The sequence below is a fragment of the Musca domestica genome, unplaced genomic scaffold, assembly GCF_030504385.1.
Source record: "Musca domestica strain aabys unplaced genomic scaffold, Musca_domestica.polishedcontigs.V.1.1 57, whole genome shotgun sequence".
NCBI classification, from domain to species: domain Eukaryota; kingdom Metazoa; phylum Arthropoda; class Insecta; order Diptera; family Muscidae; genus Musca; species Musca domestica.
The window spans coordinates 1774851-1789280 of record NW_026712358.1 but is presented as its reverse complement, the minus strand read 5'-3'; the positions used below and the strand labels follow the sequence as shown (position 1 = coordinate 1789280).

Genomic DNA, 14430 nt, shown 5'->3' with positions numbered 1-14430 from the left:
GTTGTTAGTTTTAATAAAAAAAACTTTTATTGTCTACAAGTGGCGGAGTGTAATCTTTGGTGACGGCACATTAACAAGGTAGCCGAAAATTATTCGACAAGACATTGTATTAAAATTTCATTTACATAAAAATCATTATCTGTGAAATGTTGATAATTAATCAATCACAATAAATTTGACTGTGGAAAACATATGTTAATTTTTTAGAATTAGACAATTATGAAAACGCTCTATAGTGATGTTTTTCCCTCGAAATACGCAACGAGACGTTCCGTCGAACTTCTCTATAACGTAGCAGTTGGGACCGACAAATTACTACTTTACTAACGTAGGGAGACAAAAACATATGAAAATTAAAAGATTGAACTTTTTTGAATTTTATTCTTTATAAGAAAGTTGTTGAAGATAAGTTCGACCAGATCAATATTTGTATTGTAAATGTTTAATTTTTTTAATAAAATGTGTTGTTTTATTATCATTTTTCTAAATTTACTGTTAACATTTTAAAGTCACATGTTGAAAAAATATTATACCCAACATGTGAACTTTATCCCACCACCTTATTAATATTGAAAGCCAGACATAACATTGAATGACTACTTTTTTTACCATTTCAGATGACATGCATGTTTTAAAAAAGTTAAATAAATTATAAAGCATTAAAAATCATTTAACATTTTTCTCTTTAATTATCTCTTTATCTGATTTGTTCACCTCTGTTTAAAAAAACAAAAACATATACAAAGTTTACTATATCTTTGAGAGAACATAACCCAACAAACGTGTTATTTAATAGAGTGGGTCATCGATATGAAATATTCATGTTTTCAGTGAAAATATATTGCACGATAATTTAGCCGTATTGTTACTTTTTTGTTGTTTTTTTTTTAATAACTGAGGGATAAAATTTAAACATTAATGTAACTTTAAAAAGTTTAAAAATAGTTTTGTATTATATATTTTATTTTTTAAAATATTTAAAAGAAAACTTTTTTTAATAAATATAAGTTTTTTTGGATACCTTATGACAACTTTCGTTGGCTAAATTTCTTGAAATTTAAAAACATGTGATAATAGCAAGTTCAAAACATTATAAAAAGGGGTTGTGTTACATATGTATATATGTATGTATATCCTAGCTGATAAACAATGTGTTCTAGCGCACCAGTTCAATTATTCTTTGTTGTCATTAACCCGGCAACAAATCAATATTTATGTATTATTTATTTAATTCTTCCAATAATTGATTTATACAAAATGTAAGACAAGATTCATATTTAAATTTGGTTGAAATAAATACAGCTAAAAACGTAATTCAAGTTTTCTCTTAACTAATCTCTTTTTTATTTAGGATTTTGCTCAGCTCTGATGTACATCCCCCTTAATTTTTTGTATTATCGGATACAAAAAAGATACAACAACAATATTAACATTGCTTGGCAACTCTAAATCGTCGTATATTTCTCACATGGAGAACAAGCTAAAATTTTAAATTGTTTTAGTTTCCATTATCTGGTCTCTCAAGCAAGATCTACGCTTGATACGCTCAGTCCTAACCGTACTTCGTTTATTTTTAGATTACAAGAATGTCTGCCATAGAAAATGATAAGAAACTAATCGAAGTTAACGATCTTGAGAATATTCGCAAATTGAGAGATCTGTATTTAAAAGATTGGCCCCAACACTGCGTCGGCTACTATTGTTTAGATAATTTTTACAAATGGAAGAGATTGGATGGCAACATAAAAAACTTGAAGATCTACACCATGAGAGAGGAGAGCGATCATGTGGAAGCTCTCTATGTTGTTGTCGATCGATATCAAGTGTTTCTTGGTTCTCTTAATACCACCAGCTGTGAGAATCTCTACCGGGCATTGGAACAATTGGATTGGTCGATTGGCCTGAAAGTAAGTTCTTTTCGTGAGTGCCATCGACAGTCGGTGCTGAATATTGTGCACAACAAAGGTCTGCAGTGTGAATACGATAGTCTGACGCTAATGTACTATATGCCGCACAATGTGGCGAAGAAACTGAAAATAAGGTAAATGTTTCTTTTAAACATACAAATGAAAACTATTTAAAACGGCCAGCATGTGAAAACTAAAATTATGACCAATTGGGTCATCTCGAAAATTTCTAAAAGTGGGAATTTTGTACTGATATTGGATAGTTTTTGAGTAATTTAAGACTTGGTGCGGGTTGTATCTTTATTTCGTGGACTTTAACAAGTATCTAGGATACGCTTGTTATAAGTGGACCCACTTTCAGATTCTCCCCTATTTGAAATTAGAAATACATATCAATATTTGTTTTTAAGAAATTTTAACTAAAATATTTCTTAAACATGCATACGTATTTATTTTACTCCCAATTCCAGTTGTCCGAAAGGTTTTTATGTTAAACCCCTTACCTCTACCACTGATGCTGAAACAATCGACAAGCTATGGCCCAATCGCCACAATGGCTCGTTGTTTCTGATAAAACGACTCATTGATTGGAATGTAAACATGGGCGTCTATGCTGATGGAACGGATGAATTGGTGGCATGGTGTTTACGGTAAGAAAAAGCCTCTAATACGGCAAACAATATTTATACATTTATTTTCCACATAGCCTACAGGGTGGCTTTTTGGGCGCACTACAAGTCAAAAACGAATATAAGCGCCAGGGCTTGGGAAGCGTTGTAACCCGTGCCATAGCTCGCTCTTTGGGTGAACAGGGCGAGGATGTTATGGCACTTGTCAACGAGGATAATAAAGCATCGCGAGGCATGTTCGAAAAGATTGGTTTTACCGTAACCGATCGTTGCTATTGGCTACGTACTTTACCCACAGCGGAGAATTTCACCTGGCCAGATGGAGAATAATGTTTAAAGAGAAAAAATTACGTTCTCTCACACTCTTTATTGTTTAAACTCAGTGTAGAAAACAATTACAACGTTCAGTTGTAGTTTATACATCGTCCAGTATGTGTCATCAGGAAACGCATTTTTTATAACTCGGAATAAAACAATACCAATAAAAACTGAAAATATAAAAAATGAGTAAATTTGAATTACTACAAACAGTTGAAGATTTGAAAGTACTCCGTGGCTTGTATGAAGGAAAATCATTAAAAACTCGCCATGGCTATTATACACTTACAAATTATGTTCAGTGGTTTGAATCAAATCCACAATTGGATTTTGTAAAAGCATATGTCGTTAGTAATTCTTGGCGGAAAAGTGGGCTCTTTATCATCGAGGTAGATAAACGAAAACAAGTAAAACAAAACAATATGAGTGAATATCTACTCTAAAGTTCAACTTAATTTGATTTTGAAGGATATGTATCAGTACTATATAAACTGTGTGACGTACGACGAGGAGGAGGTATCCACGGCACTCCGGTCAATCAACTGGGATCCCAACTTTAAAATAACAGCTCTGCCGGCATCACTAATTGACATAGTGGAGAAAACCTTTCAGGAAATTGGATTACAATACCGAAAGGTTAATCTACAAATATATGAACACGATCCGAATGCTGCTATGTATTCCGATATTAGGTAAGTTCAATGTATTATCAAAGCGACATAATTAATTTAAAAAACTGTTTGTGAATTAAAGCTGTATATCAGAACAAACGAATTTTGTTCGCAAAATTCCATATTCACATCAGATCTCTGGCTGAGGAAAAAATGTTTAGACTTACTAAGTTTGAAAGGATCGTTAACTTGTTTCGCAAGTTATGAGAGATATCAGTTTGAAAATTTTTGATCATTTGTGGGGAGGTATCAGAAGTAGTGGGTCGATATATCCCATCTTCACAGCAGATCTTGTGTTAGAATAAATATTGAAATGTGTGAAGTTTAGAATGAATCAGATGTTAATTTCGAATCTTATGAGAGATATAATTATTCAAATTTTTGACCCATTGTGGGGAAGTACCCGAAGTAATGGACCGACTTTCACACCAGATCTTGTGTTGGTAAAAATATTGATATACGCGAAATGCAAAGACATTTTATAAGAGCTATAATTATTCAAAAATTTTACACTTTTTCTCAACTGACCTAGCAATGATACAAATACTATGATTTGCAGACCTTTGTGAGGGAGGTACCAGAAGGAGTGGGCCGATATTGCCCATCTCATAGCTCGATCTAAGTTTGATAATTATGCTACGATGTACCACAATGTCATTTAATAACTGACTGTCATAAAAATAACTGAACTTATACTACCATTTTTAATATATCCTTCTTATATTTATAATCCTTCACAAATGTGGATATTTACATAAGCAACGTACATATTGATGTTTTTCATTATTATTATTTTTTTAAGATGTCCCGCTGAATTTGTCGTCGAATCCTTGGATATTTCAGATGCCGCAATTGTTAATGACATTTGGTATTCTCGTCAAGAAGGTTCTTTAGAATTTATCCGATCCTTAATTCAATACAATATAAGTCTTGGCGTGTATCGCAAGGACAACAAAGAACTAGTGGCTTGGTGTACAAGGTTTGTCCTAAACAGCACTATTTAAAATATTTAACAATTGTTTTTATATATTTTACATTTAGATGTCAATGCGGATTTTTGGGAACCCTACATGTTCGAGAAGGCTACAGAAGACACGGTCTTGCATCAGTGCTCATCAAGGAATTTTTTAAACGAGTTTCACAAGAAGGCCATGCCATGCGTACCATGATCAATGCGTCGAACGAAATATCGAAAAATCTTTTTACAAAATTCGGTTTCCGTTCACAGGAAGAAGTCTTCATCGTACGTTGCCCCTCAAAAGAAACATAGACAATTAACAGATTGTCATTACAATTTTATTATTATGTATATAAATATGTGTCAAATGTATGCACTTATGTATGTAAAAATATAACGTCTTAAAACTATAATTAAAAAAATATTTCTTAATTTGTATTTTGTCAATCTGATCCATGTTTTGGTGGCGTTCCTCGGCTTCGCCCCGAGCAAAGTAATTCGCTATTCTTAAACAATTTCGGCCGTTGGCTGCATTTCTTCTTCCGCCGGTGTTGGTTTTGTAATCTATTTTAACATGTCCATCAATAAATAGGATTAATAACTGTTTTATAGATTCGAATAATTCGTTCTATGTGATATACCCATTTTATTAGTTGCATGCAGAGTTTTTAACCCATATTATTTTGAATTGCTTCCTGAATGATTGACAGATTATTTTCTTTTTTTCGATTGATATTTTTCTTCTTCAATATTTTCGATATTGCTGAGCTCAGTCTTGTGATATTTTTCCATAGGAAAATTCAATCTACCAAGTGTTAATGGCAAATACAATTCCGTCTATTTAATTTTTAAATCTAAAATGTCCTTTTCAGATTTATAACTCGAATTATATTTGCATTTTCAAATCCTAATGATGAAGAATTTTCAGTGTGGTATTTCTCTTATTATTTGTTTTGTATCTTTCTAAAATACGCTTATGGAAATAGATATACACTAATTGAATAAATAAGATTTAGAATATTGTTATATTTGTATATTTACAATTCTGACGTTGCTACCGACATGATATATTAAATTGACATTTAATCTATTTATTTATTATGTTCACCAAATCAAACGATGCATACACTTACGTATTAGAGATACATGACGCATAACAGGCAATGTGTCTCTTAACATGGTTCAAGTTGAGACCCAAAAATAATTGAGATAAAGAGGCTACTTTCTGAGAATTAAATTCGTTTTTCCATTTTTCAGTTTTTTTTTTTTCAATTACATACCTAACACACATAGATTTCATTACATGCACACACATACACATAAGCCCAACTTAGAATAAATTTTCATAAGAAAAACTACTTTTAAATTTATGATCACATTCCGCTTATCCACACACACACACACAAACCTACAAACACAAATAAGAAAAAAACTGTGACACATTTACAGTTTGTCATTGACACCATTGCGACAACACAACATAAATACCAGAAGGATACCCGAAAATATATCTATGTTCTGTAACAATCACACATTTTGCTTTACTTGGCCCCAATGGTTGTTAGTGCTTGGAAAAAAATACCCCTCAATGATTTGGGTAGTTGAGATGTGTTTTATTCGGCATGCTTTAAACCCTTACGAACTGCTGTCGTTACGGGACGATCTCTTACTTTGAAGCAGCGTATTTTGAAATGGCTACACATTTCCCGAACCTACAAAAATAGAAAGAAATGGATTATAAAACACGTCGGAATGGCCGACAGCAAAACCCACCAATCCATGTCCATAGTGCAAATGAGCTATGGTCACAAATATTGTCAGACCCTGAACAATCCACCTTTCGACATTTGCTTCAATTTCACTGCCCATCACCTGCTCATACCATGGAAAACAGCTCACAGCCACAGTGGCTACCAGGGGCCACATGAGTATATTGAAACCGTCACAACGGGTATCAGACATTTGCGCTACAATTAAACGACACTGCAAAACATTTTTTTAATAAATATCTTTTTCTAGCTTTGATTTATTTGGTTACTCACCGCAATATTCGAGAACAGAGTTCCAAATAAAATGAACATAATTCGTGGTTCCAGGCTCAGAACGTTATTGCGCGAATAGAAGGCCCAAATTGTGGTGAAGAAAAAGAGCCACAGGAAGGGGAACATTGGACGAACTGCTTCCAAAAATGGCCTCATTTTGCCAGTCTTATTTTTGTAGGACCTAAAAAAAGAATCATGTTTAATAACAGCCTGGAAGGTAAGCGAAAAGTCAGACAGAACCGACATTATAATGCCGTACGCCAAATTTAAGTATACCCTCGGGCCGTGCATAGGTTTTATGAGAAATCGTACAATAATTGAATATAATTCTGAACAAGGGAAAAAGCTTTAGGTTCGGCCGGGCTGAACTTTGAATACCCTTCACCATTTGGAACAATTTTGGCAATTTTCAAAAAAAAAAAAATAAAACCCTCGGGCCTTTCATAGGTTTCATGAGAAATCGTACGATAATTGAATATAATTCTGAACAAGGGAAAAAGCTTTAGGTTCGGCCGGGCCGATCTTTGAATACCCTCCACCATTTGGAACAATTTTGACAATTTTCAAAAAAAAATAAAATCCGTTAAAAATTCCATTAAAATCTTAAAAATATCGAATGTAGCCGTTATATTAGGGCCTATACGACGACGTGGATCAGCATAGGCAACTTTTGTCATAATCCATTACAATATTCAAATACGAAACTTGAATAAAAAAATTCTTTGAATAATGTAGCTAAAATTATCAAAATACCGAATATAGGGAGGTACCGTTATATTGGACCTATACGAAGACGTGAACTTGCAAAGTCAATTTCTGTCTTAGGCTGTAGCATTCCTTACGAACTTCAAAATACCAAATTTGAAAAAATGCCGGTGAATAATCTCGGTAAAATCATCCAAATACCGAATATCGGGGGATACCGTTTTATGGGGGCAATGCGAAGACGTAGACCTGCACAGACAATTTTCTGTCGTAGGCTGTAGTACCCATTACGAACTTCAAATACCAAATTTAAAATAATCATCAAAGTATCGAGGGGTGCCTTTATGTGTGACCTATAAGAAAACGTGAACCTGAACAGGCAGTTTTCTGTCATGTATATTGGATTTTTAGAAGAACTGGCGAACGAATATGCATAAATACCCGAAAAATTGAATTCTTTGAGTCATCAGTATAAATACTCTAAATTATATCGTATACCCTACTTTGAGCGACGTTAACAGAACCTTTCATTCTGAACAGGCTGATCGGAACTCTTTCACGGGGACACAACAAAAAGTCAAGGACCTGAAACATACTTGTTCAATGAAATGAAAAATATTTATTTCCTTTATATTTTTTTATAAAATATTTTTTTAAAACAGGACACACATAAGCATGTCCAATATTGCAAATGTAAAATGTCCGAAAATTAATTATTAATTAATTATTATTTCTTTCAAAAGAAAATTTCGAAATGGTGAGCTTAAACCAACGCCGGATTACCCTAACCAACATTATGTCAATACTTACATATAAATATTTTTGACGATGATTGGATGGCTTGTGACAATGCCCGAGCCGATTAAGATGATTTCAAACACATTGGCCATTGATAGATTAAAAATTGTTCGGGCACGCCAAATACCTGGCCCTATTACCGTGGTCAAAAACAGTGTTATGCTTACGCCCTTAAATAAAGCAAAAAACATTATGTCTGTGGGATGAAAACATCAAATCTGCGTTGTTCTACCTACCCACATTGTGAAGTCGTAACCCCAAGGTAAAAACATTACACCGGTATTGTATTTCTCCACATGGGTCAAATAGAAGTTCAAAAACACATTCCAGATGACGAAAAACATACGAATAGGTGGCAAATCGTCCGATCCAAACAACGAAAACATATAGATGGGTATTAGCACAGCCGAATATGAATCTAAGCCGTGGTCGAACAGTTCTCCAAGCGGCCCACTTGTACCGGTACGCCGTGCCTGTTTGCCATCCATGCCATCTGTGAGCAACGCATTGGTCAGCAAAGCAATATTTCACAACACACGCACACACAACTTACCTAGATTATAATATATCAGTATATTTAAGGCCGCCACTGACCACACCCACCGCGGTACTGTATTCTCTGCAGGATTTGCTGCCTCAAAGTCCCAGTCGTAGTAGGATAGCAGAAGAAAATTAACCACCGTCATAAGAAATCCTACAAATGTTAGAATATTCGGCGCCAACCACATCGGAAGAAACTAAATGGGATAGTTTAAATAGCTGGACACAGTTGTTGGGGTTTATAACCACTTACCTCTACACATTTATTCCAAAACGGGTGCATAACATAAACACTGAGAAATCCTTTGTCAATACTGTTATACTGAAAGGAAAAAGAGTGATTAATTAAGTACATTTCTTTATTATTATCTTGTATATATTACTATTTTAATAATTGTTAATAAACATTATAAATATTAAAACATTTCAAAAGTTCTAAAATTGCTTAAGACCCTAGTAAGAAATTACTTAAGACCCTAGTCAATGCGCGAAGATCTCTACTCAAAGAAAGGACTGAGGAAGGCAGACATAATTTTACATATTTACTATATTTACGTTTCTTTCTTTTATTAGTTTTGCCATTGGGAGAACCCAGAAAAGTTTAACATACCCTCGGTCACATAGAAGAGAGTATGAATATGAATGAATAGGACATCTTCCATCTATGGAATCTACCTACAGAGATGTCGAAAAATGTCTTTCATCGCAAGAACATTTACCAAGTGTCTCTTCACCGAAGGAATATAAAAAGTCGAAAGCCATCGGAATATGTATATGTGTTATATGTTTTTAAAATTTTGAAATAAAACCAAAAAAGATTAAAGTTAAAAAGTAAAATTAAAGTTACGGTGTTGGGTGTTAATTAGGGCAAAGTAAAATAATATAAACAACAATTGCCCGATAAGCAATGGAGAATGATAATGACTTACTAAGATTAAGGTAAACGTGATATTCAAAATCAAACATCGTCTAATCATATAATTTACTTTTGATTATTAGTTATAAAACATGATTGATTGATAACAAATATCGATGCATTATCATGAGTGAGGAGTACCCCGAAGTTAACGTTGTCCCAATAATGTACCGAATTTACTTCTAATGGGATCGATTTTAAATAATTGGCTCCTTAAATCGTATAAATACATATTTGTTATGACTCCATCGTATTCTAATTTAAAAAAAAGATGAATAAAACATGGTGTATCAATTAGACATAAGAAGCTACTTGAACATTAAACACAATAAAATGTACTAAAGGATCAATAAGCCAGTAAAGAAAAGTCAAAAATCGAGCGGGGCCGACTATATGACACCCGACACCACTATGCGTATTTAGTAGAGCTCCCGTAACAAAAGAGGTTTATATTGGGAACTTATGGGAATCGATCGTACCAACTATGAACCTTATTTGAATGCGTATCATGGCTTTAGAGTAGTCACAATTGGGGAACTATATCGAACCATAAATCGATTTTCAACAAATGAGACGGAGGATTTTGTACCTCTAGTACCAAATAACATTGCAGTAAGGTACATGATATGACTTCGATAAGAATTATATTTAAAAAAAATTATTGGAGAAATTGATGTACCGGACCTAGTTTCATCAAATGGAAAAATTCGATGAATATAAAAAAATCTTTACAATTTGGACTGCTATTACATATAGGGTGGACAATAACCATAAAATCGTATGAAGATGTATATCGATTGTATATATAAATTTGAACCGATGTCGATAAAGTTTGGCAGATGTATTTCTGGGCTGTATACGATGCCTGGTACCAAATATCATTATGGTGGGATACATATTACAAATTTGAGCGACTTAAACACATAGGATGAAACATATGTATGGGAGTTATAGCTATATCTAAAATATATGTTTTCACCAAATTTGATGTACTTTCTTCTAGACTGAATCAGTTCGGATGTGCCAAAATACAGGTAATTTGCACTAATATAGGCCATTAGGTGCACAATTAACCCGAAATCGGTTGGAGATATATATGGAAGCTATATCTAAATTTTACCCGATTCTCATCAATCGTAACAGGGTTCGTCATTGGACCAAATAAATATTGTTTGGAAAATTTCATCTCAATCGGATAATAAATGCGACCTGTATTTTGTTCACAAAAATATATGGACAGACAGACGGACTGGTATGCATAAATCGACTAAGAAAGTGATTCTATGAAGATTTTCAATAGCAATTATGGGTCTATTTCACTTCCTTCTCCATGATACAAGAAAATGCACAAAGACACAATACTCTTACCATTATGTGGTGTAGAGTATAAAAATAAAAGCTGGCGTATAAATTTGACATAAGAAGCTACTTGACCATTGAAAACACTAAAATTTACTAAAGGATCAATAAAGAGGAGTATCAACCTTGCGTTATGGTTGTTCAAACTGTTCACCATTTATGGGGTGTTCCGAAAGTGTGGGCCAATATCGTCCATTTCATATCTGACCTAAGTCTACTATGGAAATAAGAATCGCTCTGGTGGCACGTGTTATCGCAAACGGAAATATTTTGAATGGTTTTAGCATAAAATGGACAAAAATTGGCTGAAACAAATGTAACAGGAAGTTTATTTTTCGTGATAGTATAATTTAAATTCAAATGTGAACCCCGGAAACATGGAAGTATAGTATTCTCGCCCATTAGAACCACTTTAATATCATAAACTCTTCTTGTTATCATTGTGTTCCGGTTTAAGAAATTAAGACACAGAAATTATCGAGTTAGAAAGACGAAATATGAAGATATGTCATCTCAAAGATTATCGACACAAGCTGCAGTAATGCATATACTGCGATTTTATGATACACTACAGGGTCACAAGAAAAAAAAAACATCGACTATATCTTAAAAGTGCAACTCATATCCTCTCTCTCCTTTAGGTCTTTAATATGCTCACCAATCCTTTTATCCCCAAAAGGAATTTTCAATTCCCAGACTTAGATTCCCATTTGTGTAAAGTCATGTTTACGTTAGAGCTTTTTTCCGGGTTAACCTTCTTCATGAAGATTTATTTGAGGTATATGCAATGGAATTGACAATTTAAATCGACTGATTTTTCTAAATCCTTTACAGCGTAAACGTACTATTACAGTGTAATTGATATTTTTATATACGCCCAGACATCACTAATTGCAATTGTTTTTCAATAAAATCAATATCTTGCAAGCAGACGAGTATGATATGAATGATAGGTCTTCGATTTGTTATATATTTTATAATTGAACCATTTTAGACTTCATGTTAGTGTCGCAGATTTATATGAGATTGGTTGGAACACACATAGAAGACTAGATCTTATAGAGTTTCATAGTTGTACCCTGTACTTGATAGATGTCGCTATTGGACCCATAAATTGCGACTACCGAAAAGTTTTAATCAGTTACATTAAGCAGCTATTCTGAACAGATTTGGGTTTAGTTTTGAGAAGTGAACCATATTGGTGATTTTTGTTACGAAAGTTTTCTATTCTATATAACTGTACTTATAAAAGTTAATCTCAAAAAATCCCAAAACATTTATTGAAAACTGTTCAAAGTTCTACTCTGAACAATGTCGGGTTTCCCCATTGCACTGAACACACATGTTGCTGATGAGCCTATATGTACATGTTTGTTCTAGTTACTGATTTCTCCCTGGGGAAGATATACTACCCTGTTATACTACCCTTGCTAACTCTTGTTAATTTAATAAGGACTTGCTTACAGTGGCCAGACAGCATTCTATGCAACAATTAATCAATTTGCTTTATATGACGTATCTATGTATGCATGTTCACACGTGTATTAAATTACTTCAATTACATCTTGGTGTAAGGAAATTTAGACAAAAAATTTCATTAACCTGTTTTTTATATCCCTCTTAAGTTTCCTCATGTTTCTCATAATTTTTGACCGAATTTCATTTGTGAGATTTCGCACGCGAATCCTCAGATTAAGATCACAAAAGTTTATTGTCTACAAAAACAACAACTCAACAACAAATCTCTATTTTAGACCGCAGGCACAACATGTTCGCTCCACCAAACAGACACCCGTTTGTGACGATGATAACACACCAGCCTGGCTTAGCCCGCTTATCGCTGTCGGTACGCACAACCCTCTGGTTCTTCCATTGCCCTAGTGAGTTCAGCAAAAACAATGTCTCATTCCATTTTAAGAAATCAATTTACAATTCCATTGAGAAAAATTCATTTGCAAAACTGGACACTCGACGCTTCACTTGGTCAATGCCCCCCACAATCGAGACATTAACGGAATTAGACGGACGGAGAACGAAATGAAATTGAAAGATCACTCTCCGCCAATGAGCACAACAAAATCTCAGAATAAAGAAACGAAGCAGATAAGCGAGCACGATCAGTGGAGGGGCAATGCGAACGGATGAACGGTCACAGAAAGGTGGTGATATATAATTTTTTTTTATAACAACAATTGACCAACAAAAATCCAATTAAATGAATAAATCAAGAAACAGTGTCACTGTCTTGGTTTGTCATTTTAATGATGTTGATCCGGTTTGAAGACTATTTTTGGAAATGTGGGGGGCTTTATTGGGGATGGTTGTGAGGATGGTCAGTGAACAATAGGCATTATTATGCTGTTAGAAACTCCTTGAAAGTCAAGCATTGAGGACCTACGTATGTATGTTGCATAGGTAACTGACAGATTTTGCACTTCATAAAAATTATATACAGTATAATTTTATAAAATTTAGAACCCCTCCTAGTCGAACATAAACAAATTTTAGCAACAACATGGAAATATTCAAATGCAATTAAATTGTAATCTAAGGTCAGCAATTTGAGAGTGTGTGGGTTTTTTAATCTATTCTTTGAATTCATGTGGAACAAATTGCTTTCACAAAAAAATAAATAATTTCAAGGCAATAGAAATATTTGAAAAACAAACAATCGATGACATTTTAAAAGAACACAATAATCTGCAAACAAATGTAGCGTTTGAGTACGTTTGATTCAATTCGTTAGGTGTCCAGCCCATTTTTGCCGGTGTCGTCAACTCTAATTAAATTATTGCACTCTTTGGGGGTTTGTTCACGTTTCTTACCTTGTATTTTTCGAAGCCCTTCAAATGGGCTTCTGTTAAATATTTGACGCCCACATGTTGTCACTGTCAGCGGTAATGGTGTCCTCTTGCTTGTCTCCGGGGAAACGATTTAGTTTGTCGGGGCTTTAAAAGCCTAACCTTAACTGTGGGCAAATTTTCGTTCGCTTCTGTTTAATTGGAGAAATTTCAAATCAACTTTTGTTACTTTTTCACGTCTTTGTTACAACTATTCGCGCGGCACACTATCGACCGACTGTCGCAAAATATGTATCGCATTCCAAATGCTCATCACTCTACACGCAAAAAGCTACAGAATAGGCGTTATCAACCGTTTTTGACTTTAATCAGCTGAAAATTGTTTCATGGCTATCGCAAGATTCCAAATTAGTGGGGAACTGATTATGAGAAGACACACATACGGCACAGTGGAAGATTTTTATACAGCTATTTATTGCAATGTAGTTTCATTTCGAATTGTCACAAAAATTTGAAGTTTGTTAATTTCTAACTTTGGAAAAAGATTTTATTGTTTTATCAACTTTTCTTACCGAGTAGTACTGAGTTAGGAAAATTAAAAACAAATATCCCAATCAGTGTCTAGATAAAGATGACCAAGAAAACTTTTTTGACAACAATTCGACAATGAACTCAGTAGGTTTTGCACTATTGTGATGTGATTTTCTTTGAATTGAATTTTAATTAATATTTACAACTTTTGGGGAAAATAAATGTTTGTGTTTTGGGATGAAAAATCATTGTATT

General features: G+C 33.8%; 2 protein-coding genes across 2 annotated transcripts; one reads left to right on the top strand and one right to left on the bottom strand.

Annotated features, from left to right (window-relative positions):
• The first annotated feature begins 1056 nt into the window (after window positions 1–1056).
• Window positions 1057–4806, top strand: LOC101887603 (uncharacterized). Its single transcript, XM_059128680.1, has 8 exons — window positions 1057–2041; window positions 2378–2557; window positions 2614–2860; window positions 2920–2965; window positions 3038–3243; window positions 3323–3546; window positions 4328–4504; window positions 4567–4806. The coding sequence occupies exons 1-8, from the start codon at window positions 1587–1589 to the stop codon at window positions 4793–4795; spliced, it is 1764 nt and encodes a 587-aa protein (XP_058984663.1). The 5' UTR covers window positions 1057–1586; the 3' UTR covers window positions 4796–4806.
• Window positions 4800–13728, bottom strand: LOC101887427 (ethanolaminephosphotransferase 1; the record flags this gene model as incomplete). The annotated part of the gene is made up of 9 exons (XM_059128679.1): window positions 4800–5047; window positions 6154–6195; window positions 6257–6466; window positions 6526–6706; window positions 8041–8198; window positions 8265–8521; window positions 8582–8765; window positions 8822–8890; window positions 13669–13728. Coding segments are annotated over 9 exons (1218 nt in total), but the record flags the coding sequence as incomplete, so codon positions are not given.
• Window positions 13729–14430: the final 702 nt, after the last annotated feature.

Excerpts from the sequence above, each read along its gene's own strand:
- LOC101887603 (XM_059128680.1), top strand. The coding sequence starts at position 1,587 with ATGTCTGCCATAGAAAATGATAAGAAACTAATCGAAGTTAACGATCTT. Across the intron at positions 2,558-2,613 it reads TTGGTGGCATGGTGTTTACG|CCTACAGGGTGGCTTTTTGG; the intron begins GTAAGAAAAAGC and ends TTTTCCACATAG. Across the intron at positions 3,244-3,322 it reads GTGGGCTCTTTATCATCGAG|GATATGTATCAGTACTATAT; the intron begins GTAGATAAACGA and ends TTGATTTTGAAG.